The sequence below is a fragment of the Pteropus vampyrus genome, unplaced genomic scaffold, assembly GCF_000151845.1.
Source record: "Pteropus vampyrus isolate Shadow unplaced genomic scaffold, Pvam_2.0 Scaffold139, whole genome shotgun sequence".
Classification (NCBI taxonomy): domain Eukaryota; kingdom Metazoa; phylum Chordata; class Mammalia; order Chiroptera; family Pteropodidae; genus Pteropus; species Pteropus vampyrus.
This window is the reverse complement of record NW_011888920.1, coordinates 3,884,054-3,909,403: the sequence shown is the minus strand read 5'-3', so window position 1 is coordinate 3,909,403 and position 25,350 is coordinate 3,884,054. Positions and strand designations below refer to the sequence as shown.

Here is a 25,350-nt window from a genome sequence, read left to right as displayed (position 1 = left end):
AGCATTCTGCCAACAGTGTCTGTTTCACAGTGTGACATCATAAAATAGAACATTTTGCTTTATTTGGAGCCTTCAGAGTACTGATTCTTCTCTCTTTTCAGTTAGAATGTGTGCATTTACTTTGTATCACGATAACAACGTTATATCATTCTAGCTATATTACAAAACTAGAATGAAATTTATCAGTTGAGTGTAGAAGACTACAATGGAAGCCCATTTAGGAGATGTAGTTGGTACTGGTGGTTGGTTGTTAATTGAAAAGTCACTTAAATTGTGGAATAGTAATTAAAGATACATACATACACATTTCAGACATTTTATTTTAACTTACATATAAATTCCTTCACCAATATTTTGATGTAGGGTCTTTTTCTTTTTCATTTTTATTTTTCAACTGGAGTTGTCATTCAATATTATTTTGTATTAGTTTCACTTGTATAGCATTGTAGGGCCTTTCTTTCTGTTAGAGTCCACTGTCTGCCTAGTCTTTCCAGTTTCCATTTCTTTGCAGTGAAACTTAAAGACATCTATAAAAGCATCTGAGTGTTTTGATGTTTTTATTTCTAAGATTTTATTATTGAATCACATCTGTTACAACAGTTTATTAATTTGTTCACTTTTATTGAGTCTTTCAACAACATTCAACTTAATTTATATAGAAAAAAACCTGTCTTACTCAGTTTTCATTGTTTTACATAATATTTCATTGAATTAAATAATTGTAAATCAAGTGTAGCTCCACAAAGAGGTTTGGTAACATACATAATTGACTTGTTAAGCATAAAGGTCAACTGGTGAGAATGGAAGTGCATGAACATGTTGGAGAGGCACTATCAACAAACATTCGGGGCCTGAATATGCATTATAGAAGAAATGGAACATATTGATTGGTTAAATGGATGTGTTAAAAGAACTTTTATTATGTGACTAGCATTGTCTCAGGCAATGTGGGAAATAAAAAATACCTCAAGCTTTGATTTTTTTCTCCTCAGATTTTGTACCTGAATATTCAACTCTCTAAAAGACATTTTATCTTTTCTAAATCAAAACTCATTATTTTTTGTTTTCAGCTATTTATCCCCCACTACTATTCTTCCATAAAACAAAACAAACTTTTACTCTTCCTTGGTTTCCTGTTCTTGTCTACCAATTGATTGTCTACTAATTGATTAATTTAGAACCTAGGAAATATTCTTGACATGTATTTTGAAGATTATGGATTTTGCTCTCAAGTACTGTTTTAACTGCATACCACAATATTTTCTTTTAAAAAACAGCATTCTAGAGGTGTAATTGTCATACAGTAAACCACACATACTTATATATACTCTCATGTAAAAGCTTCCTCACACTGAAGACAATGAATATATCCATCATCCCCAAAGATTTTCTCATCTCTCTGTGTGCCTCAACACTTTAGATTACTTAATATTTTCTAGAATTTTTATACAGGAATCATATAGTACATACTCTTTGCTATGTGGCTTCTTTCACTCAACAAAATTATTTGAGATTCATTCAAAGTCTAAGCTTAATTGGTATCTTTTCTTTCTTGTTGGACAGTATAAGAACTTTAGAGCATTTTAACTCAATTACTCCCTTCTAATTTATATGTTACTATTATTGTATATTTGAATTCTCTTAATTTTTAAAGGCATTTCTTTGATTTATATAGTCAATGTTCATTTAGACTTGTTTACCATTTTCTTTGCTTTTTATTCTTTCTTTTCTCTCACACCTTTCATCTTGGATCATTTTGCTTTTGTATAATGTTCAACATATAAATTCTCTTAGTCTAGGTCTGCTATTGGCTAACTCCATTTTATTTTTGTTCTGCAACTGTCTTTATTTTACAACTTCTTTTTTAGGTATATTTTCACTGAGTATAAAATTTGAGGTTGGCAGTTATTTTCTTTCAGCATACTGGAGATTTAATTTACTTTCTTCGGGCTTATATCATTGCTCTTATTACCCTTGAAGGGACCTTTGTTTATATCTCTGGCTCCTTTTAAGATTTAAAAAATAAATTATTGTTTTCTATAGTTTTATTTTGATATGTCTGATTATTTTGCTTATTTTGATGGGCTTGCTTATTCTGCTTAGGATTTATTGGATTTCTTGAATCTGTGGATTGTTTTTTTTCCATGAATTTTTGAAAACTCTCAGCTATTGTCTCTAGATTTTGCCTCTGTCCCATTCTCTTTCTTCATCTACTTTTTCTCTATGTTTCTTTGTTTCACTTACCCTCTCTTCTGTATTTTCTATATTTTGTCTCTCTATGCTTTACACCAAATAGTCTCTTCTGTCAGTAATTCTTTTTTTCCGCCATGTCTGATTTGCTGTTAAACCCATTCATCAATGGTCTGATTTCAGTCATGCTGTTTTTCTGTTTTCGGATATATGTTTGGTTTTTCTTCAGATTTACAGTGTATTTTTAAAAATATCATTTCTAGTTCTCTGATGAAATTCTCAAGCTTAGCATTTATGTCTTCGAACATGATAAGCATCTTTGCTTTTTAGCCTGTATCTGATATTTGAATATTTGAGGTCACTTTTGTTCATTTCTGTTCTCCCTGCTTAGGCTGTCTTTATCTAGAGCAGGTACTATGGTTTACTCTGATTTAGAATGTCTGAGATGAAGGCTGGTTTTCTACATTTATAAAAAGCTCACAGGCAGTTTTGATATTTAACTGGGATTTGACCCATTGACTTAGAAAATGTTGAAATACTAAATCTGTATAGAATCAGTTCTAAGAAATACTAAATCTGTATAGAATCAGTTCTAAATTTTAGATTAATCTTTCAGACAAAGAATAAGTAGAAATGAAGTAATATAGGCTCCCAGTGGCAGTTTTATCATCATTCAGTTAAATATTCCAGTGAAGTGCTAGAAACTGAAAAAGTTAAAGTGTGTGTATATTGTTTCCATATTCTTAGGTGTTTGCCCTGGGACTGGATTCAGCATTGGACAAGTCAGGAGACATGGGTTCTAGCTCATCCCTATTAGTAACTTTTAATTGATCATGGAGCACTTTCATTTCTGTGCTTTCTGTCATAAATTGAAGTTGGCAGATAATTCTAAAATTTTAAGGAAGTTGATAATCATTTAATAATAACAGCAGCTACTGTTGCTTTTACTCTTACCACCAGTACTACCATTACCATGATCATTACCACCAGCAACCACTCTTTTATTTATTTATTTATTTTTGGTGTGTATCTCATAGTTACTATCTTAAATTAAGATATAATTGACATATAACATTATATTAGGTTCAGGTATACAGCATAATGATTGGATAATGTATGTATTGTGAAATAATTACCACAGCGTCTGGTTGATATTCATCACTACATATAGTTACTTTTTTTCCTTCTGATGAGAACTTTTAAGGTCTCTCTTAGCAACTTTCAAATATACAATACAGTATTATTAGCTATAGCCACTGTGCTGTACATTACATTCCCAGGACTTATTTATTTTATAACTGGAATTTTGTACCTATTGACCACCTTCACTTATTTTCCACCCCTCCCACTGCGCCCTCCACCTCTGGCAACCACCAATCTGTTCTCTGTATCTTTGAGTTCATCGTTTTTCTTTTTTTTAGATTCCACACACAAGCGAGATCATATGGTATTTGTCTTTCTCTGTCTTACTTGTTTTACGTAGCATAATGCCCCTAAGGTCCATCCATGTTCTCACAAATGGCAGGATTTCCTTTTTTATGGCTGAATAATATTACACACACACACACACACACACAGATATATTTTTGTGCGTGCATATATCTATATCTACATATCACATTTTCTTTATTCATCCATCAATGGACACTTGAGTTGCTTCTGTGTCTTGGTTGTTGTAAATAATGCTGCAGTGCACATGGTGATGTGTGTGTGTATCTTTTCAAGTTAGTGTTTTTATTTCCTTTGGATAAATTCCCAGAAGTAGAATTGCTGGATTGTATAGTAGTTCTTTTAAAAATTTTTGAGGAACCTCTATACTGTTTTCTATAGTGGCTGCACCAATTATATTCCCACTCACAGCGCACAAGCGTTCCTTTTTCTCCACATCCTCACCAACACTTGTTATTTCTTGCCTTTTTGATAGCCATGCTAACATGGGTGCGGTGATATCTCATTATGTAACAACCATCTATTCCATGCCAGGCCTGTGGTAGGTACTATATAGTAAGTGCATTTTTCTTCATGAGGAGCAATCCAGGTCTTCAGGAAGAGATATACTCATGACTACTATTGTTCTTGTTACTTTGGCTGTCTCATTTTGGTTATCTTTGCACATGATTCTGTTGGTTTATTTTGCTTAAGGTAGAAAGCCTAGAAAATAAAGGGAATTTGAGAAGCCTTCTGTCCAAAAATATAAGCTATACCACTCTATTTTTTTCCCAAATAAATTGTTTATGATGAACGCATTTACTTATTCACTCAAAAACATTTGTTGAATATAATCTTCTAGACAGAACCTAACAAGTAAATAATAATGAAATTAAAAAAAAATTTTTTTTTAAGCTAAAATGTTTAATTACCTTTGTAGCCTGAGTAGGCTTATATGGCATAGGTAGATTTATGTATTTATTTTTATTTATTTATCTATTTGTTTGTTTGTTTGTTTGTTTATTTATTTAGGCAACCCTTGGTTGACCTCACAGATTGCAAGGACCTTGTCAGCTTACAATGTCTTATTTTTTGTGCCTATTGCACCTGGTCTTCCTAGGTGGTCTCACATCCAAGTACTAACCAAGCCTGACCCTGCTTAGCTTCTGAGATCAGATGAGATTAGGCTTGTTCCAGGTAGCATGGCTGTAGACTAGGTAGGCGATTTAAAGATCACTGACATTAGCTATTGATCTCCAAGGTGTCCTAGGCAAAATTTCTATTAATTCCTCCTTCCTAGAAAAATACGGCATACCAGCAAGCTTCTCATCTAGCTGCTTTTCATTTTAGCAAAGTACACTTCTGGGAGTATCCTCTTTTGTAGAGAGACAGAAAGTTATGTTTATTTTTTATTATTATTTTTTTTTAACTAAAAATGTTCCGAGTTCTTCTTCTCCCCCACAATGGACTAATTGTCTCTTGATATGGTGGGATTCTATTTGTAAATCCAGGGAAAGTCTGTAAACAGACATTTTTGACATTGCTGTATTTCTTTGTAAGTAGTTTGTAGCTTCAGGAAGACTGCAATTGTGAGTCTTCCTTTTTTCCTTCTTTCTTTTCCCACTTGTTCAAACATGCCCCTAGTAGACATAGCCATGATGAGCTACGTGGAATCCTTGTTTGCTATTTAAAATAAAAAGCCAAACTCTTATTTGGGTCCATTGAAAACGTTAGTGCAACTACAAAAGATTTCTATTTGGCAGGCTGTGGGAAACAGGTAGACTTCTCTTTATTCTGCTAAATTCTCAGCTATGAAATATTTTCTGCAGTTATAGTCACTTCTGTCCTCTCAACTTTCATCATGCTCTATGAATCACATATCATTCTTCACACTATATTGTCTCTTCCCTATATACTCTAGGATTTCAAAAGGTTAATGATACCAGTTTTTTTTTTCAAACCAATAAGAATCAGGATTAAGTGTGTTGTCTTTCTCAGAAGTGTTCTAGTAGCAACTCATTCTTCAATTTCTTGTTTAGCCAACATGGAGATCTATTTATTTCTTCATGTACCTTTCTATTATGAATCTTATCTTTACTTGAGTGATAGAATGATAGCTGTGTTTGGGGTTTTCATTCTGGTGTATTTTGGATGTGTAAAGGTTTTATAAGATCAGAATGTCTAGGGTTTTCTGATGTTTGTTTGCTTTGAACTGAGCATTATCCTCAGTCATGCCCCATAAGCTTGCTGGGAGCTTGATTTTTATTGACGCTGCCATCTCAGAAAATAAAGAGAATAGGTAAAACCAAAAAGAATAATTGGAAAAAGCTCCTGTGGAGCAAAGCTGTCACATGGCAGAATGATTCAGCAGTTGCAGGGGAGCATTACTGATCATGAATCTTTAGTGAATTTTTTAAAAAATCTTTTTTTTTTTTTGGTCTTTTAACAAGCATTGATGTTAAGATACAGATATTTTAAATGTGATAATGATAATACTTTATTTTTCTAATGGAATGTTTTTTTAATAACTTTAATTTTCATAGAAAATGTACATTTACTTTCATAAATAAAAATAATTTTCTAAATTAAAAAAGTTATACTCTTACTTTTATATACCTGTGAGATAATAAAAAAAATATATATTGGTCTCTGCCCCAGGTTCCTGGCACAGAACTTCTAAAACCCTTATAATTTCCTAAATGATAAGAGACTGAAAGCATCTTTTTTTCTAATATTTTGTTTTTCACTCCTGATTCCTAACAGAGTTCTTCAATCTCTTGGAATTTCCTGGGTAATACAATGCCTTTGGGGGCTGGTCACCAGAAAGAACAAGCAAGGATTAAAAGCTTGGAATTTTCAAGCTTTCCCCTCCCCCATCATTCTCCAAATAAGGGAGAGGGGCTGAAATGGAGTTAATTAGGCTACATGATGAAGTCTCCATAAAAATCTCAACAGTATGGGGTTCAGAGAGCTTCCAGATTGGTGAACACATGGACATTCTGGGAGAGTGATGTGCCCAGCCAGGTTGTGGAAGCCCTGTGCCCCTTCCCACATACCTTGCCCTACACATCTCTTCCATCTGGATGTTCATTGTATCATGTCCTTTTATAATAAACTGGAAACAGTAAAGTGTTTCCAAATTAGTGTCATGTTGATATTTCTCCTGTCAGTTCTAATCATTTGTTGAAACTGAGATTTCCCTATTTTAAAATCATTACTTTCTGTTGCTAGAAGGGAATGTGTTTGAATTTCACAAATATATATGTATTGTTTATTTGTAAAACATGTTGCATATTAATTAGCCTGAAACTGTAACCTCTAGGTGGGCAGAGAGCTTGTCTCTTATTCACCGTTGCACCATTTGATACACAATGATTAATAAATATTTGTCTAATAAACGAATTAGAATCTAGTCTCTCAGAATACTTTCCAATTAACAGTTTTCATTCTTTTAAACCACAAATGATTGTGTCTAATACAATAATTAGTAAATATACTCATTATTCTTTCCTTTGTATAGACTTTAGCGTCTATTCAGAAAATTGAAGCCTATATGTGTTGGTTTAAAAATGGTCCACAGTGGGTTTTTATTCCGAACATTTTATTATGAAAATTTTCATATAGAAAAGTTGAAGGAATTGTATAGTAAATATCAGTATGGATTCTACACTTAACATTTTAACATGTATGCTTTATCAAATGTCTGTCCATCAGTCCTCTATTACTTTATCTTTTATTTATACATTTCAGGGAATTTATAGGTTATCAGTACACTTAACCCCAAAACTTCAGAATTCATCTACATTGTTTATAAATAGAATGCTTTTAAATATGACTGTTTGAAATTGTATATGATCATTTGGAACTGATACTTGTCAGAAAATTAAATTCTATCATCTTACTCTATTTTCAGGACTTAGATTGGAAGGTCAGATGGGAAAAGGAAGAACCAGCTTAGATCTGTATAATTCTTTATAGTTTACAAAAAATATTCATGTGCATTATGTAATTTGATACAATATTATTATTAATAATAATAGTAGCTAACAAGTATTGAATACTTACTTTGTGCCAGATACCATGCTAATGAAGGTATTATGCTAAATTCTGTTCATCCCACTGATACTTGGTTGTCTTATTTATTTTTCGAAAGGATTGATTTGTTCACTCAAAAAATATATTTTTAAGCCCTGTGCCATGCCTTTTAAATTCTCATTTGTCAGCTGTTGCTATGTTTAGACTGATTCTTTTGGTATTTGGGCTCCTGAGGACAAAAACATTTTCTTGGGTGTTATAGCTTTGTAGATTGTTATTCGTAATAATATTTGAGTACAACTTGGGAAGAGTGACTGAAAATGTTCATGTGTTCTTTGATTGTCTCTTATAAATTAGCCTCTAATATCCAAAATGTTAGATGACTTTAAAGGCAAAATGGATTATATGAGAGTCTGTCTCTAATAATTATTTCTCTTTGGATTAGTAATTTTAATATTCTATTAAGAACTATTTTTTGTATTGTGTGCCAGATACTGTGATTTATATCATTATATATTTAATTCACATAAAACTCTGTAAGGGTTGATGGAACTGAGACACAGAGAGATCAAATGACTTGTCCTAGGTCATATGGCTAGTAGGTGGATCAGCCAGGATATGAGTGTTTCAGCTCCAAAGTCCTTGCATTTGGCTACTGCCCTAGCATTTTACATAGTATGCTCAATCCTCAGACCACCTGCATAATTTCCTGCCGTGAGTGCTAGAAATGCAAGTTCCTGAGCCTCACCCTAGATCTGCTGAGTCTCTATGGATGAAGTATATCTTTTAGTCATCAGTTGATTTTTATGTGCATCACAGTTTGAGAACGACTGCGCTATGTGCTATTCCATAAGCATTATCATGTTTTAATTTCTATTAGCCTAGAAAGATAGCCAGAATCAATGAATCATTCTTATCCTTGGAGTGTATGATAATTTGGATTAACCTTTATGCCTTCATCTTTACTTTAAGATTGTCATGGATTTTAAACACCCAGATGGTGTCACTGTGCCAGTTATGTTGCCTCGTCGGAGTTTGCTGGTGATGACAGGAGAATCTAGATACCTTTGGACCCATGGGTAGGTATAGAAATGATCTTGAAGATAGGGTACCTTTTGCTTTGTGAGAGTTCTCATTCTTTCTTCTGTGAGCCACCAGAACCATGCCCCATGTCTGCACATTGAGGCTTTTGGGTTTAAACCCCCAGGGACATCTATGGCTTTTTTTTTTTTTTTAAACAATAACCTTTTATTTTGAAAATTCAAATTTAAAGAAAAGTTGCAAGCATAATACAGTGCACTCCTTCACCTTCCACCTAGATATACTAGTTGTGAACATTTTGCCATGTGTTTTATTTGTCTCTCATGTGTTATTATTTTTGCTGAATCATATGAGGGTAAGTTGCAGATGTCATGACTATTACTCTTATGTGCTTCATTGTATGTTTCCTGTATCAGAGGTTGGCAAATGATGGCTTGTGGGCCAAATTCAACTCTTAGTCTGTTTTTATACAACTAAAAATGGGTTTTTACATTTTAAAAGGATTGTAAAAAACAAAAACAGCAAAGAATATGCAACAGACACCGTATGTCGTCCTCTGTGCCTAAAATAGTTACTGTCTGGCCCTGTTACAGGAGAAGTTTGTCCACCCTGTTCTATACAACTGTAGTGCAATCCTCAAATTCAGGAAATTCAACATTGAATTTTATACAATCAATCTTTAAATTTTACTAGTTGCACTTTACAGTACTATCACAAAGAAACCAGAGCCTGCCAGTAGTTAAAGCAGCAAAACCAGATTTTACTCAGGAACTATTGTAATAGAGGAAAAGAGACCTCAGGATAGAACTGGGCTCAGTTTCAAATACAATAAGGAAAATGGGGATTTATAGCCAAGGAACCTGGGTTTGGGGATGGGGCTTGGTGGATGGCAAATTTCTGACTAAACCAACCATAGGATTCTTGCTGAAGGCAGCCCAGGGTGATCAGATAGTGGGAGATAGTGGGGAATGAGGAATTTCGTCAGCTATGGAGAATGATCAGATATCAAGGGTGGGGAGTTCTGGCTAAACTGACTTAGCAGGATTCTTGTTAAAATTGGGCTCTTGAAGGACATGCCCAGGAATGGGGCCTACTTGGGCTCAGCGGAGTCTGACTAAACTTTGGTCAAGCAGAGAATCTTTGTCAATACTTCATTGTTAGTTTTCCCTCTGACCTAGGATCTGTCCATGATCCCGCATTATCTTTAGTTGCCAAGTCTCTTTAGTCTTCTTTAATTTGAAACAGTTCTTCTTTTCTTTGTCTTTCATGACATTGATGCTTTTAAGGCCAGTTTTTCAGAATTTCCCTCAATTTGAGTTTGTCTGATTGAATCTAATCTGAAAGAAATGGTTTATGCACTTTTGGCAGGAATATATCTTTAGCCTTTTGAGAAGGGAGCATCACACAGCTAAATTTTATATATATTATACTTAAAATACTGCTGAGTTCTGTACTTAATGCTGTCCTGCTTAGAGATTTTAGCTGATGTGCTTTTATAAGAATTCAAGGAAATGAACATGTACATGAATTTGTAATTTGTCCTTAATGTGAGCCATTAAAACATATGACCTGATTTTGTGCACTGAAGCTTAAATTTACCTGACTTTTTTCAATGGTTATTTAAAATATTTTTTATTTTTATTTATTTATTTTTTTAACGCCTACAGCACTTGGTATTCTAAGGTGGTCTCCCATCCAAGTACTAACTAGGCCCTACCCTGCTTAGCTTCCGAATCAGATGAGATCAGGCACGTTCAGGGTGGCATGGCCGTAGACCTAAAATATTTTTACTTACAGGAAATGAGAATGGTGATGTGATCTGTTGGTTTCAGTTATTAATAGAATTTTGAGAATATTCACATTTTCTTTTTTTTTAGGTTCAAGCATTACTATTATAACATTTAAACTTACGAGTAATGGTATTACAGCAAATACAAAATAAAAAATTACTTTTTAATAGGTCTGTGTTAATGAAAATATTTTAATTTGTTTTGAGTAATGGTACAGATTAGTTCTCCTAAACTTTGTTTTCATCACATTATATTCTTTTGTTCAAAGCAAATTGCGTTGTTAAATGTTAAGAGTAGTATCTCAAGAGGATTGAATTGCAGCTAATACCTGTTTTTAAACCTTTCTCTAGATTCAAAATTCTCTACAATATTTCAGGGAAAAAACCCTCAGTATTATTTTTAAAGGCTTCTGTTGATTCTCATTGCCTGTAAGTGATTGTGTGTGTGTGTATTAGGAAGAGAGTGAGAAGGAGGGGGAGTGTTAGGGAGGGAGGGGGCACAGATAGAAACAGGAACAGAGACTTACCAAGTAACAGTCTACCAAGTGGGGACGTGCTTACAAGAGTCATACACACACACACATATATGAAATAAACCTTGATAAAAAATTTTGATCTCTGTGCTAAAAAGCACTAGAAAGCACTGTTGAGGCATATGAATTGGAGAAGGTTGATTAACATGGCCCTATAATATTAATTACAAGCACTTTTAATTTGATCTAGCTCAAGTTTACATTCTAGGCACCATGCCCTAAATCAAAGGTGGCCAACTGGTAGCACATGGGTGAAATATAGCAGTCAGGTTGTTTGGCAGGGGCCGTGGTGGTGGTCCACATGGTAGCATTTAAAAAAATTGCCTACATATAAAAATCAGAAACTTTCACATAAAAATCTGAATTTTCAGATTCTTTTGAAAATTGAGAAGATCTGACAGCACTGGGCCACAGTATCATTTGGGATCAGTAGCTGAGACTATCAATGGCCTTCTTTTGATGAGGCCTGTATTTTCAAGTTCTCCACAATTCCTACCACTTTTTATGACTCCTTGAACTAAGGCTGAGTATCACTTGTCATTTATCACTTGCTTATACTATCGATTTTATCTTACAACATAGTTAAATAAAAATTATTTCTTGAACTTGTGCTGTATTAAAAGTAGGAAATGGAAAGCTAGAATGAATGGGAATGTGTATTATAAAAAAAAGGAAGAGAACACTTTTTTTTTTTTTAAATGAAGACTATTATTATGTTTTTAATGGCAAACAATATATTTCTAAACAAATCCATCTACTTCACTCATTTATGTTATTTGACTGGCCTCAGGAAGTTTATGTGAACACTTTAAATTATTTTTGGAGCATCTTCTTTGTACCAGAAATTGTTTTAAAAGCTTTATATATATTAATTCATCTAAGTTACATAGTTGGAGTGGAAAGTTTCTTCCATGGTTTTGTCCTCATTTTTAAAGGAAATTAGAGCATAAAAAGGTTATATAACCTGTACAAAATCACAAAACCATTAAGCGGCCGAACCAAGATCAGAGGTCTGGCTTCAGGATCTGTGTTCTTAACCTTAATATTATAGCTAAATTTGTTTGTTCCTTTTCTTGTGAATTTATCTTATGCCTTCTAGGTTTCACACTTTTGCCAACTCTTAATGCAGTAAATTTCCTATTTACTTTTTTTAAAGATACTATGCAGCTCAACTTTTACTTCCTTTATAATTTGTAAAGCTTTTCTGACTACATTAGCCTGAAATAATTTCTCCTGTATCTTAACTCCTAAAACACTGTATTGTCTCCTACTCTCTTACAGTATCTTTTCTATTGTATTGAACTATTATTTAATATATAAAAATAATGTGTGTATATATCTGGCTTTCATAAGTATGATACAAAACTGGAACCCAAGTAAAAAATAATATATAAAAATATTTTTATCTTTTTCTTTAATATTTTCCCAACTAAATTATAATTTGAGTGCAGGGGGAAAAGATGTTCAGAGATGTTTAAAGAATTCATTTTTCTTAACACACAAATTACCTCTTTCCAAAAATCTGAGATTGGTGCCAAAAGCACTTAAGTACGGCTAGACCTTTGCCTAAGATTTAACTCTAGGTAAGTGAAGTAATTGACTTCTGAGTCATAAAAGAGAACTACTTAGTCTCCAAGGCAGGAATTCGTTTGCTAATAAGAGTTTCAAGAAACTCATTGTTCTAAAATATCTTGACTTTTTTCAGCACCATAGTTTTAATCATCTTCAGCTATCAGGGTAACAATCATATAAATTCTGGCAATGATTGCTTGCTTTTCCTTCTAAAAAATTGCCTTTGGGGAAAGTTCTTTTAAAAGAGCCATTCTTACAACTTGTTTTATAAGATCAGCATTACCCTGACACTAAAACATGTCAAGAACATGACAAGAAAAGAAAATTACAGACCATTATCTATCAGACATGAAAAAAAGTCCTTAACAAAATATTAGAAAATCCAGTCCTGCAATATATAGAAAAGAAAATATATCAAGACTGAATGGAATTTATCCTAGGATTGTGTTACCAGACTAAAGGGAATCATTTGCCTGTGTGCCTTAAAGCCTAAAGAGACATGAACTGGAGTTTGCAACAAAGAAAGTAAAGGTTTATTTAAGGAAATGGCGCTAAGCTTGGAGACACTGGTGAGCTAGTACTCATAGAACTGGTTCTCTGATGGCCGGGCTCTAGGAGATAGGTTATATAGAGGAAGAATCATTAGTCATGGTAGCTAAGGGAGTTGTGGTCATGGGCTCTCCTGATTGCTCAGCGCTAGGGTAGGAGGCAATTTGATCATTGCATCAGGTCCTGATGTCAGTCATGGCATTGTTCTGTTTGGTTTCCAGGAGATGCTAGGGTCATTCTGCTTCATGGTCTGGAGCTGAAACTCAGCTGAGGTCAAGATGTTATCTTTAGTTTGACTGAATCTCTGTTTTTGTGGTCAACATACCTGAGGCTTTGTACCTAAGGCTATTTAATGCTGACCAGAATCTGATGTCCTAAGGGCTTAATGGTTAAGGGAGTGGTTATGTAGTATGGTGCAAAGGTGGAAGGAGAAGGAAAGAAAAGAAGCAAGTGAGTACAGGCTAGTTTGAATCAAGAAGAAAGAAAAGAGAAAAAGTCATTTTTAAAGAAGTGAAGATTTACATGATTATAATGTCAAGATTGGTTTAACATTTGGAAACCAAACAATGTAATTCACCACATTAAAAGAACAAAGGAGAACAAATAGATGATCATCTTGATTAATGCAGAAAGTGTTTTTGACAGAACTTAGCATCCATTCGTGTTAGAAATTTGGCAAACTAGGACAAGAAGCAAACTTCTTCAGTCTGATAAAGAGCACCTATGAAAAAGCCACATCTAATGTCATACTTAATGCCATAATATTGAATACTTTTTCCTAAGATATTGAAGTGAGCAGGGATGTCTGCTCTTACCACTTCTGTTTAATATTATATTGGTTGTCTTAACCAGTATAATAAGTCAAGAAAAAAAAACAAAAATCATGCAGATTTTAAAGGAAGAAGTAAAACTCTTTATGATTGTGGATATAGAAAATCCTAGGTAATGTACAAAAAACAAGTGCTAGAACTAATAAGTGAATAAAGCAAGGTGGTAGTGTACAAGATCAAAATTCAAAAATTTTTGGAAATGAAATAAAATGCTTTTAAAAATATTAAGACCTGTAAAATACTTCTTTTCAGTACTCTGAATTAATTAATTAATTATGGTGTAGTTTAAAAAGCTATGATGCCTGAGAATTCTGATTCTTTTTTTTAGATTTAATTCACACACATATAACATTGTATTAGTTTCAGACACGACATAATGATTCTCTATATGTATATATTGTGAAATGATCATCTCAATAATTGTAGTAATTACCCATCACTACACAGTTACAAATATTTTCTTCTTGTGATGAGAACTTTTAGAGTTACTGTCTTATCAACATTCAAATGTACAACACAGTATTCTTTCACTATAGTCACAATATTGAACATTAAATCTCTAGGACTTATTTGTTTTATGACTGGAAGTTTGTACCTTTTGACCACTTTTACCCATTTCACACACCTTCCCACCCCCACAATCCCCTTTCCCACCTCACAACCATTAATCTGTTCTCTATAAGTTTGTTTTGTTTTTACTTCCACATATGAGATCATTTGTTATTTACCTTTCTCTGTTTGACCTATTTACTTAGAGTAATGCTCTCAGCATCCAACCATATTGTCGTAAATAGCAGAATTTCCTTCCTTTTTGTGGCTGAATAATATTCCACTGTGTGTGTGTGTGTGTGTGTGCGCGCGCGCGCGTGTGTGTGTGTGACATTTTCTTTATTTATCAATCAATGGACACATAGGTTTTTCTCTATAGCTTGGCTATTGTAAATAATGTGGCAACAAATATAGGGGCGCATGTGTCTTTTCAAGTTAGTGTTTTTGTTTCCTTTGTAGAAATACTCAGAAGTGGAATTACTGGATCTTTTTTTTTTTTTTTTAATTATTTTTATGGTTAACATTGGTTAACAAAATCCAATAAGTTGTATACTTTAACAGTAAGGCATATATATATTTATACTGTGTGTTCACCTCCCATAGTTAAATTTCTTTCTGTCACCACATATTTGACCCCCTTTACCCTGTCCACCTCCCCTCTCCCCCATCCCCTGTAGTAACCACTAGTCTATAGTCTGTGTCCATGAGTCTCTGTTTGTTTGTCCTGCTCATTTGTTGCTTTTAGGTTTATATCCCACATGTAAGTGATATCATGTGATTTTTCAGTGTTTTCTGTCTGGCTTATTTCGCTTAGCATGATTATCTCGAGGTCCATCCATGTTGTCACAAATGGCAATATTTCATCTCTTCTTATGGCTGAGTAATATTCCATTGTATATATGTACCACAGCTTCTTTATCCAATCATCCATCGTAGGGCACTTCAATTGCTTCCATGTCCTGGTCACCGTGAATAATGCTGCTATGAGCATTGGTGTGCAAATATCTCTTTGGATATGGGTTTTCAAGTCTTTGGGGTAAATTCCCAGTAGAGGGATTGCTGGATCATATGGTAGATCAATTCTTTGTTTTTTGAGGAACCTCCATATTGTTTTCCATTGTGGATGTATCAATTTGCAGTCTCACTAGCAGCGTATGAGGGTTCTTTTTTCTCCACATTCTCTCCAACATTTGTTATTACTTGTCCTGTTGATTCTAGCTATTCTAACAGGTGTGAGATGGTATCTCATTGTGGTTTTGATTTGCATTTCCCTAATAGCTAGTGATGTTGAGCATCTTTTCATATATTTGTTGCCCGTTTGTATGTCCTCTTGGGAGAAGTGAGAATTGCTGGATCTTATGGTTGTTCTATGTTTAGATTTTTGAGGTGCCTCTGTACTATTTTCCATACTGACTGCACCAGTGTACATGCCCAGCAATAGTGTGCAAGGATTCCCTTATCTCCATATCCTTGCCAACACTTGTTATTTCTTGTCTTTCAGTAATAGCCATTATAACAAGTATGAAGGAAAATTTTCAACAGATGGTGCTGGATATTCATGTGGAGATAAAATGAACCTCAATAATGTCATTGTGGCTTTGATTGCATTTCCCTGGCAATTAGTAATGAACACCTTTTCGTGTACCAGCTGGCCATCTCTGTGTCTTCTTTGGCAAAATATCTATTCAGATGTTCTTCCTATTTTTAAAATCAGAATTTTTTTTGCCATTGAGTTGTATGAGTTCTTTATATATTTTGGATATTGACTCCTCTTCAGATGTATAATTTGTACATATTTTCACCCATTCTATAGGTCGATTTTTCATTTTGGTTTTGTGGGGGAGGAACAGTTTCCTCTGCCTTCAAGGTTATTCTGGCTGGTCTAATAATCAAATAGACATGAGACAGAGTAACAAGATAAAATAACTGAATCTAATACATATATATGTATGGGAACCCCACATACATGAGAGAGTCAGAGACCCTGCATGCACCAGAGGTTCAGGGATAGAAAGGGAGATTAACGTATATATGACATCCTGAGCTAGGGATGAGGTAATACACCTTGGGGGCTTGAAAGGATTATTGTAGGATGATAAGAAGAATGGATATTTAGTAAAAAGAAGTTTGCCCTGCCCTATAAGGCCCCTAATTTATATTCTTCAGATAGTTAAAGGGAAGGGCAGAAGTTTCTCTAGAGCCTGTAGCCAAAGTTGTCTTTAGCTCGAGTCAAAGAGAACACCTTGCCTCAGAAGATTTAAATCTTAGGAATAAATTCAACAAAAGATTTGCAATGTATATATACACTGAAAATTTTGAAGTGTCACTGAGAGAAATTAAAGACCACGGTAAATTCCATGAGATAGAGATGCTATGATCATGATCATAGTTAGAGATACCGTGATCATGGTTAGGAAACTTAATATTAAGATATCAGTTGTCTTCATATTGATCTAATGATTCTTCTTAATTCCAATCAGAGTCTTAAAAGTCTTTTCTGTAGAAATTGATAAACAGATTCTGAAATTTATAAGGAAATGTGAAGGATCTAGAATAATTAAAATAATCTTGAAACAGAAGAAGAATGTTGGAGGATTTATTCTAGTTGACTTTTAAAACTTACTATGAAGCTACAAAATCAAAAGATGCAGTGTTGGTATACAGATAGGCCAGCAGGACAGAATATATCTACACATAATAATGTGAGTTGATTTTTGACAAAGATACCAATGCAATTCAGTGTTAAAAGGAAATTTTTCAATAGATGGTGCTGGATATTCATGTGGGAATGAATTGAACCTTAATCTACTTCACACCATTCACAAAAATTAATATGAGGTAGATCATAAGTTTAAGTCTAAAAGCAGAAACTATAAGACGTCTAGCAGAAAATACAAGAAGATATTTTTGCAACCTTGGGTTAGGCAAAGTTTTTTAAAGATTTCGGAACATACTTTAAAAGAAAAAAGCAACTACATCAGAATTAAAAACTACTCATCAAAAGATACCATTAAGAAAATTACAAGGCAAGCTGCACGGGGGGAGAGAGTATCCATACTGCAAATATCTAACAAAGGATTGGGCACAAGATTTGAACACATCCTTTACAAAAAAAAGATCTATGAATGGCTAGTAGACTCATGAGAAGATATACAGCATTAATGGTCACCAGAGAAATATAAATTAAAACCACAATTTTATACCTCTTGCCACACCCCACTCTTTAAAATGGCTAAAATTAAAAACTCAGATAATTAAAGTGTTGAGAATGCCAAGCAACCTGAAACTCCTGTTTCTGGTGAGAGTATAAAATTGTGTGCAGCCACCTTGGAAAGCTGGTAGTTTCTTACCCTGTGACCCACTAATTTCACTCCTAGGTTTTTACCAAAGAATAATAAATATAAACAAACATGATATATACATGTGTATATATGTATAAAAATATTCAGAAGAGCTTATTTGTAAAGTCTCAAACTGGAGACACCAAAATATCTGTCAGCAGAAGACTTTGTATAAATAAATTCAAGAACAGGCTATAATGAAAGAAAACAGTGCTTACTTTGAGGTGGGGAAAGACAGACTTGGATGATGGAGATGTTTTATATCTTCATTGAGGTGGTGGTTACATGGTTGTATACATTCGTCAAAACTCATTAAACTATACACTTACGATCTGTGCATTTGTAAATTTAACTTCAAAAAACCCGTATTTTAATTTTCGACAAAGAAGCCAAAAACATACAGTGGAGAAAGGAAAGCCTCTTCGATCAATGGTGCTGGATAAACTGGAAAGCCACCTGCAAAAGCATGAAACTAGACTGTTGTCTATCACCACAAATCAAAATGAACTCAATATGGATTAAAGACCTAAATATAAGACCTAAAACAATAAAATGCATAGAAGAAAACATAGGAACTAAACTCAAGGACCTTGGACTTAAAGAGGATTTTATGAATTTAACCTCAAAAGCAAGGGAAGTAAAAGCGAAAATAAATGAATGGGACTACATCAAACTAAAAAGTTTATGCTCAGGAAAAGAAATCGTCAACAAGGTAAAGAGAGAACCATCTGAACGGGAAAATATATTTGCAAGCAACACCTCTGATAAGGGCCTAATGTCCAAAATATACAAGGAACTCATACAACTCAATAACAACAACAACAAAATGATCCAATCAAAAAAAGGGCAGAGGACCCGAACAGACACTTCTCCCTAGAGGACATACAAATGGGCAACAAATATATGAAAAGATGCTCAACATCACTAGCTATTAGGGAAATGCAAATCAAAACCACAATGAGATACCATCTCATACCTGTTAGAATAGCTATTATCAACAGGACAAGTAATAACAAGTGTTGGAAAGGATGTGGAGAAAAAGAAACTCTTAATACACTGCTGGTGGGACGGCAAATTGGTACAGCCACAATGGAAAACAATATGGAGTTTCCTCAAAAAACAAAGAATTGATTTATTGTATGATTCAGCAATCCTTCTACTGGGTATTTACCCCAAAGGCTTGAAAACCCATATCCAAAGAGCTATTTGCACACCAATGTTCATAGCAGCATTATTCACGGTGACCAGGACATGGAAGCAATTGAAGTGCCCTACGATAGATGATTGGATAAAGAAGCTGTGGTATATATATACAATGGAATATTACTCAGCCATAAGAAGAGATGAAATACTGCCATTTGTGACAACATGGATGGACCTCGAGATAATCATGCTAAGCAAAATAAGTCAGACAGAAAACATTGAAAAATCACATGATATCACTTACATGTGGGATATAAACCTAAAAGCAACAAATGAGCAGGACAAACAAACAGAGACTCATGGACATGGACTATAGACTAGTAGTCACCAGAAGGCTATAGAGTAGTGGTTACTGGTGGGGTGGGGGAGGAAAGGGGAAGAAGACGAGGTAAAGGGGGTCAAATATAGGGTTTAAGAGGGGAGAGTGAAGTGGGTAAAGGGGATCAAATATATGGTAGCTGAAGGAAACTGGAGTTCGGGTGGTAAACACACAATAGAATATACAGATGTCAAATGATAACGTACACCTGAAAATTATATAATTGTATTAACCAATGTTACCCCAATAAACTTAATTAAAAGTTAAAAAAAACAAAAGTCATATTTTCTTACCAAACGATTCCTTTTTCCCATTTGAAAATTTTATCTTATTCCAAAGATCCCCTTTAAACTTTCTTGCAATCCGTAATGGTTTGTACTTCTCTTTTTATTTTTCAATCTTTGTATTTTTTACTTATTGTATTTATATTACAAAATTTAAGAGTTAATCATGCACTCTTTTGTTCCATTTGTTGTTTACTGACGTTGATATCCTTGACCCTCAACTATATTTCACTTACTAAGAAAGATGGATTTGGAACTCCAATGATAGTTACGTATTTATCTATTTTTTTCAGATTTTTTTTCACTATTTGCTTTATTATGAGATTGTGTTATTAGGCATATAAAAATATATAGGACTTTAATATCTTTCTGTTAGATTAACCGTGTTTTATTATGAAATGCCCTTTTTATCTCTAATAATACTTATTGCCCTAAAATCTACTTTGTCCAATTAGTATAGCTATGCCACTTTTCTTTCGGTTTTACTTGGTATGTGTAAAGTACCTGTTTTTCGTAATCTGTTGTTCTATCTTTTTATTTTCAACCATTCTCTGTCCTTATATTTAAGATGTTTCTTTTGTAATCAGCATATAGTGGATTTTTTTTTTTTAAATAAAATCTGAAAATCTTTGTTTTTAACTTTTTAGTCCTTGTACATTTAACCTAATTACTGACATTTAATTTAAATTTATCATCTATTTGTTTTTTCTTTGCTACATCTGTTTCTTGTTTTTTTTTTTCTTTAGAATTGGTATTACTTAAATATTTGTTATTATTCCATTTTTACTCCCTTGAATAATTTGTTAGCTGTGCATTCTTTTAATGTGATTACCCTGAAGGTAACTTTTTAAAAGATAAAAAGACTTCTATTTCTTTGTTTTTTCTGCAATGCTTAACAATTCAGAGAATCCAGTAGATATTTACAATAAATTCTTCTAGATTTACTCAATTCCCTTAATGTTTTTAAAGGACCTGAAATATTTTTATGAATACAGTGTTAAATAAATTATTTGACTGTTGTTTTTAGAATCACACCCAGAAAATTCGATACTGTTCAAGCATCCCAGAGTCACAAAGGTGGAATTATTACCAAAGATGTTGGAGACTTAACTTTAAACAAGAGGGGAATACGGACATCTTTTACATTTAGGAAAGTGAGGCAAACACCTTGTAACTGTAGTAAGTATATAATATTGGTTTTATTGTAAAATAGAATAAATCTTGTATGAAAATCTTTTAAAGTCTCATTGGAACTAAGGAGAGCTTTCTTTTAACTTCTGTAATGGTATTTCCTACATTTTGCCTGGTATTATACTTACATATACTTTCTTTAAGCACCCCCATTAGAATTTATATTCCCTGAAGGCAGGGACTGCATCTTATTCATCTTTATTTTCCCCAAACATAATACTTGAGCATAGTTGAATCTAAATAAATATTTTTTTTATCGAAGCCACAGTTACTGTTACTGTGATAGGACATTAAAATATCACTTGTACAAAACTAGATGTTGTTGAAAACGTCTTGTCAAGTTTCTAAATTACTTCTCATTAACCTAACGGGGAAGTTGGAGATAACAAATTTGTTTTCAGTAAGTAGATAACTCTAGGGAGGTAAACAGTGCTTTATATCAATTCGGAAACCTAGAAGGAAATAAGTAGTCAAAAACATGTTAAGAGGATGCTACTTTGAATTGTCAACATATCATGACCTGTATTTCTTAGACTTGATGAATAAAAACTCTTTTCATTTTATAAATAACATTTTTAATGGCAGTGATACTAAAGTGTTTTTTCTGTCCTGGGGGTTTCAGTCATGGGTGATATCTAGCAATAGCTTTTGGATTTAGTCATAATCTTAAAAACATTTTAAATTAAAAACCCTTATTATATCTACAAGATGTTATCCTGTTAGAAAACTTGAAATCTCTATATTTGATATCTTTTTTTAATTTTTATTAAAAATTTTTTTTTAACATTTGATATATTGATGTTAGTGAAGCTTCAGATAGGTTTTTCTCTTGCTAAAAGAGTCATTGAGGCTTTAAAACCTCCTTTTTTTTTTATCGATTATAAGATGTTTATTAAATATTTGGTCTAATACTGCCAGTAACTTTACAAGGTGCAGAAAAATAAAGTATGGCTCTTGTTCTTAAGGAACCTGAGTCTAGTTGGAGAGACAAGCTAGTTTTCTTATGCAAATGTTTCTTTGTTATGGGCATTAATTAAGTAGAAGGGATGCTATTAGAAGCTCTGTATATTCAGTTTATAGATTTTTTTAAAGTTAAGGCCATCTTTTGGATACTTTTGGTCAAAATCATCTATTTTTAAGTGATAACAGTTGTTACTCTCTTTAGATAATTTAGACGTTCATAATTTCCAAGAGAGTAAAAGTTTACTAAGACCAGTATAGGATAATTGTAATGTATATTGTAGTGTAGTTGTAATTCTGATTTAAGCAATAAATTGTAACCATGTATATTTTAGAGTCTTTAAGTTTTAGGGGGCTACCCTTTTCTTAAATGTCCACTTAAAATGTTTAGAGCTTCATTTCACACATTAGTAGGGACTAGATGCTCCCACCTCCATTCTGGGCTTTCTCAAGATTTGACATAGTCTAGTTATATTTAGGAAAAGTTTCTGAAGCCATCAATGCTGTAGCCCAATTCTATTTCTAATTATTGTTTTAGTCTTGTCTGTGGTTTCTCTGGGAACACTGTTCCTTTTGTTCTTTAATACTACTCATGAAAAGATATGTGTCACAAACTTTGGCTGAAGACAGACGGGAATATAGCATAGCAGAGAACAGAAAAGGATTTAAAATGAGTAGGAGGCATTATTTCAGAGAACAAGGAACAGAAAAATTAATTTGAGACATTGTGTCCTAAATTTCCTCTGTCATCTTCATTACTTGGTGGTGTTCTGCTTAGGAATTGCTCATTCTGTTGAAGGAGGCAGCAGTTTAGTCATTGAGAATGTGGGCTCTGGAGTCTCCACTGCTTGGGTTTAAATCTTGGCTCTGTGACTTTGTCACTTTGGTATTGTTTAGTGTTCTGTGCTTCTGTTTCCTCATCTGTAAAATGAGTATAATTAGTACCTATCTTGTAGTGTTACTTTGAGAAGTGAGACAATACATATAAACTGCTTCAAAAGGTATTCATTAAATTCTGTGATTATTATCAAATGACATTTTGCTTCTAGGTCTTGCTCTTATGAGAGTCCTGGTGCCCCCCACAGCTCCTATCCCCTTCACTCACCAAGAGTAAAACCCTAAATCTTATTAATTTAGCTAAATTTTTTCTGGTTAGGCCAGGCCCATCAAGATGCTTTCCTGAATAAGATGACCCTTAATCCCAAGATGAAACAGGCATCCTCATTATAAGGCATGCAGAATTGCAGTCATGTTTTGTCGCAAATGGATTTCCCACCTTCCTTTTATTGTAGATCCATCACAGGTATAATTGAACTTGCTAGGTAAGAGCTATTTTTTTAAAACTGATAAATCAGAGCCTACTTGTCCCTAGTCACCCAATTTAGATTTATTTGCTTTTTCTTTTAAGAAATCATGAGACCTTATGAAAATAAAAGGTTAAAATTGCCTTATTTTTTCATTAGGTTACCCTTTAGTCTGTGACAGCCAGATGAAGGAGCCTCCCCCATCATTTCCAGAGAGTGATAAAGAAGCCGCACAACTGGAGCAAGAATATGTCCATCGAGTTTATGAAGAGATTGCTGGGCACTTCAGTAGCACAAGACATAGCGCTTGGCCACGCATTGTGGAGTTTTTGAAAGCTTTGCCAAGCGGTTCATTAGTGGCCGATATCGGATGTGGAAATGGAAAGTATCTTGGCATCAATAAGGAGTTATATATGGCAAGTAATGTTGCTTCTGGCTTTCTACTGTATTGTAAGAGTTATTATCACCTTCTTCCTCATGATATAATGATAGTTTTGTAAGACTATAGAACAGTTATAACCAACAAATTCAAAAGTTATGAACACTCTCTTTTTTTTTTTTTTCCCCTGGAAATTTATGGGCATGCCATTGTTTGTATTTTGTTTCCTTCCTTTAGATTTTGCTTTCTGAGGTTATTTTATCAGTAAAACTATCTTATATTTATAAAAATTCTTTTCACAGTAGAAGGAATTTTTATAGAAACCATTTTTTTTGCTTAGATCCTCTTAGGTATGAGAAAGATAAAGCAGATATTGTCATCCATCTTTTATAAATGAAGAAATTGAGATTCACAGAGGTTATATTACTTTCTTGATATATAATTAGGGAACATAAGTGAAACTTGAACCCATGTCTTCTGACGCCAAACCTAGTGTTCTTTTATTCATAGTAGAGAAAAAAAAAAGTTTACTATTTATCGTTGTCTTACTTTTGAAGAAACTAAGGCTAAAGCAGATTAAAAAATTTGACCAAATTTATAGTGTGAGACCCAGGATTTGAACCTTCTTGTCTGATGCCAGAGTTTTTGTTTTGAGTTGCTATAATTTTCTTTTCTATGGACCACTCACTCTTTTTTCCTGCTGTGCTAGGAAGTAGGACGTTCTCTCTGTACTGGTGCATTGTTGTACATACTCATGTCAGCACTGCTCTGTAAGGACTGGAGCTTCCCTTTCTCGAGATTAGAGAAGAAAGACTAGAGAAGAGGAGTAGGTAAGGAGAATGAGAGCAGTCTACATTCATGGGCTATTGTGGTATGTCAGATGGCTTATAATTTATTTTTACCTCGTTTTAGATGTTGTGTACTTATATGAAGAAAGTTACGATTGCAGTTGAGGAAAGGTAGAGTTTGCGCATTCAGAAAAAAGAATAGCTTTTCATCAAGATAAGACATACATTGACATGCTTATAATTAAATTTTAGTTTTTAAGGAATAAGATCTAATGAGCCATGTTGAAAAAGAAATAGGTTTTTGATGTGTCACTTAAAATCACAATTCTAAGCATAGTTCAAAACAAGGTGATATCTTCTGGTGGTTTAAGTTACTGTACAAAAATGTTTCTCAGTAAGCTCTGCTTTTGTACTTTCTTGATGATAACCCTTGGCTTTATCTAGTTAAGTATCATTTATGACAGTGAAACTAAGTTGAAGTCAACATCACTGACTTAAGTCAAAATAATAACATTTTCTCATTACAATTGAGAAAAATGATTACTTGATAAATAAGTAACAACCAAAGTTCTGAAGGAAGCTGATTCAAGAAGGAATATATTTAGATGGATTGGAAAATCACAAGCACACTCACTCTCCATTATCTACATTCATTTTATCAGTAGCAATATGCATGTATTCCTTCCTAACTGTTATTTTTGGAGCCTACTATCTTCATCTGATCTCTAGGGAAGACTCAGTAAGTGTTGGTTCAATGAATGAATGAAAACAACTTGTCTCATTGTAGTTCTGGTTTTCATTATACCAGAAATGGAATTATTTATGATAAAAGGGATATCTGCTTCTTTAAGCTGCTGAGGCTCTAACCTGAATGGAAAAATGACACTTTAGTGTATTTTGAGCAGCCATCTTTGAACATGAAAATATGTGCATTTTTGACATTCATGGGGGAACATAACCTGAGACAGTCATTGTAGATCTTCAAGTGTAGGAAAGTCCCACAATCTAAAAAATTACTAATATCACTTTACCTATAATTTCCTTAACAAAATGCATTTTTAAAAT

General features: G+C 33.6%; 1 protein-coding gene and 2 pseudogenes across 2 annotated transcripts in view; 1 reads left to right on the top strand and 2 right to left on the bottom strand.

Annotated features, from left to right (window-relative positions):
• The window catches only part of ALKBH8 (alkB homolog 8, tRNA methyltransferase), a 77,811-nt gene that overhangs the window by 43,887 nt on the left and 8,574 nt on the right, over nt 1–25,350 (top strand). For both annotated transcript variants that reach the window (XM_023535373.1, XM_011368135.2), the window contains exons 8-10: nt 8,626–8,732; nt 20,691–20,842; nt 23,278–23,534. In XM_023535373.1, coding sequence (XP_023391141.1) covers nt 8,626–8,732; nt 20,691–20,842; nt 23,278–23,534 — 516 coding nt within the window. The remainder of the gene's footprint in view (nt 1–8,625; nt 8,733–20,690; nt 20,843–23,277; nt 23,535–25,350) is intronic.
• On the bottom strand, nt 4,714–4,832 carry LOC111744719 (annotated as a pseudogene).
• Nucleotides 10,353–10,470, bottom strand: LOC111744700 (annotated as a pseudogene).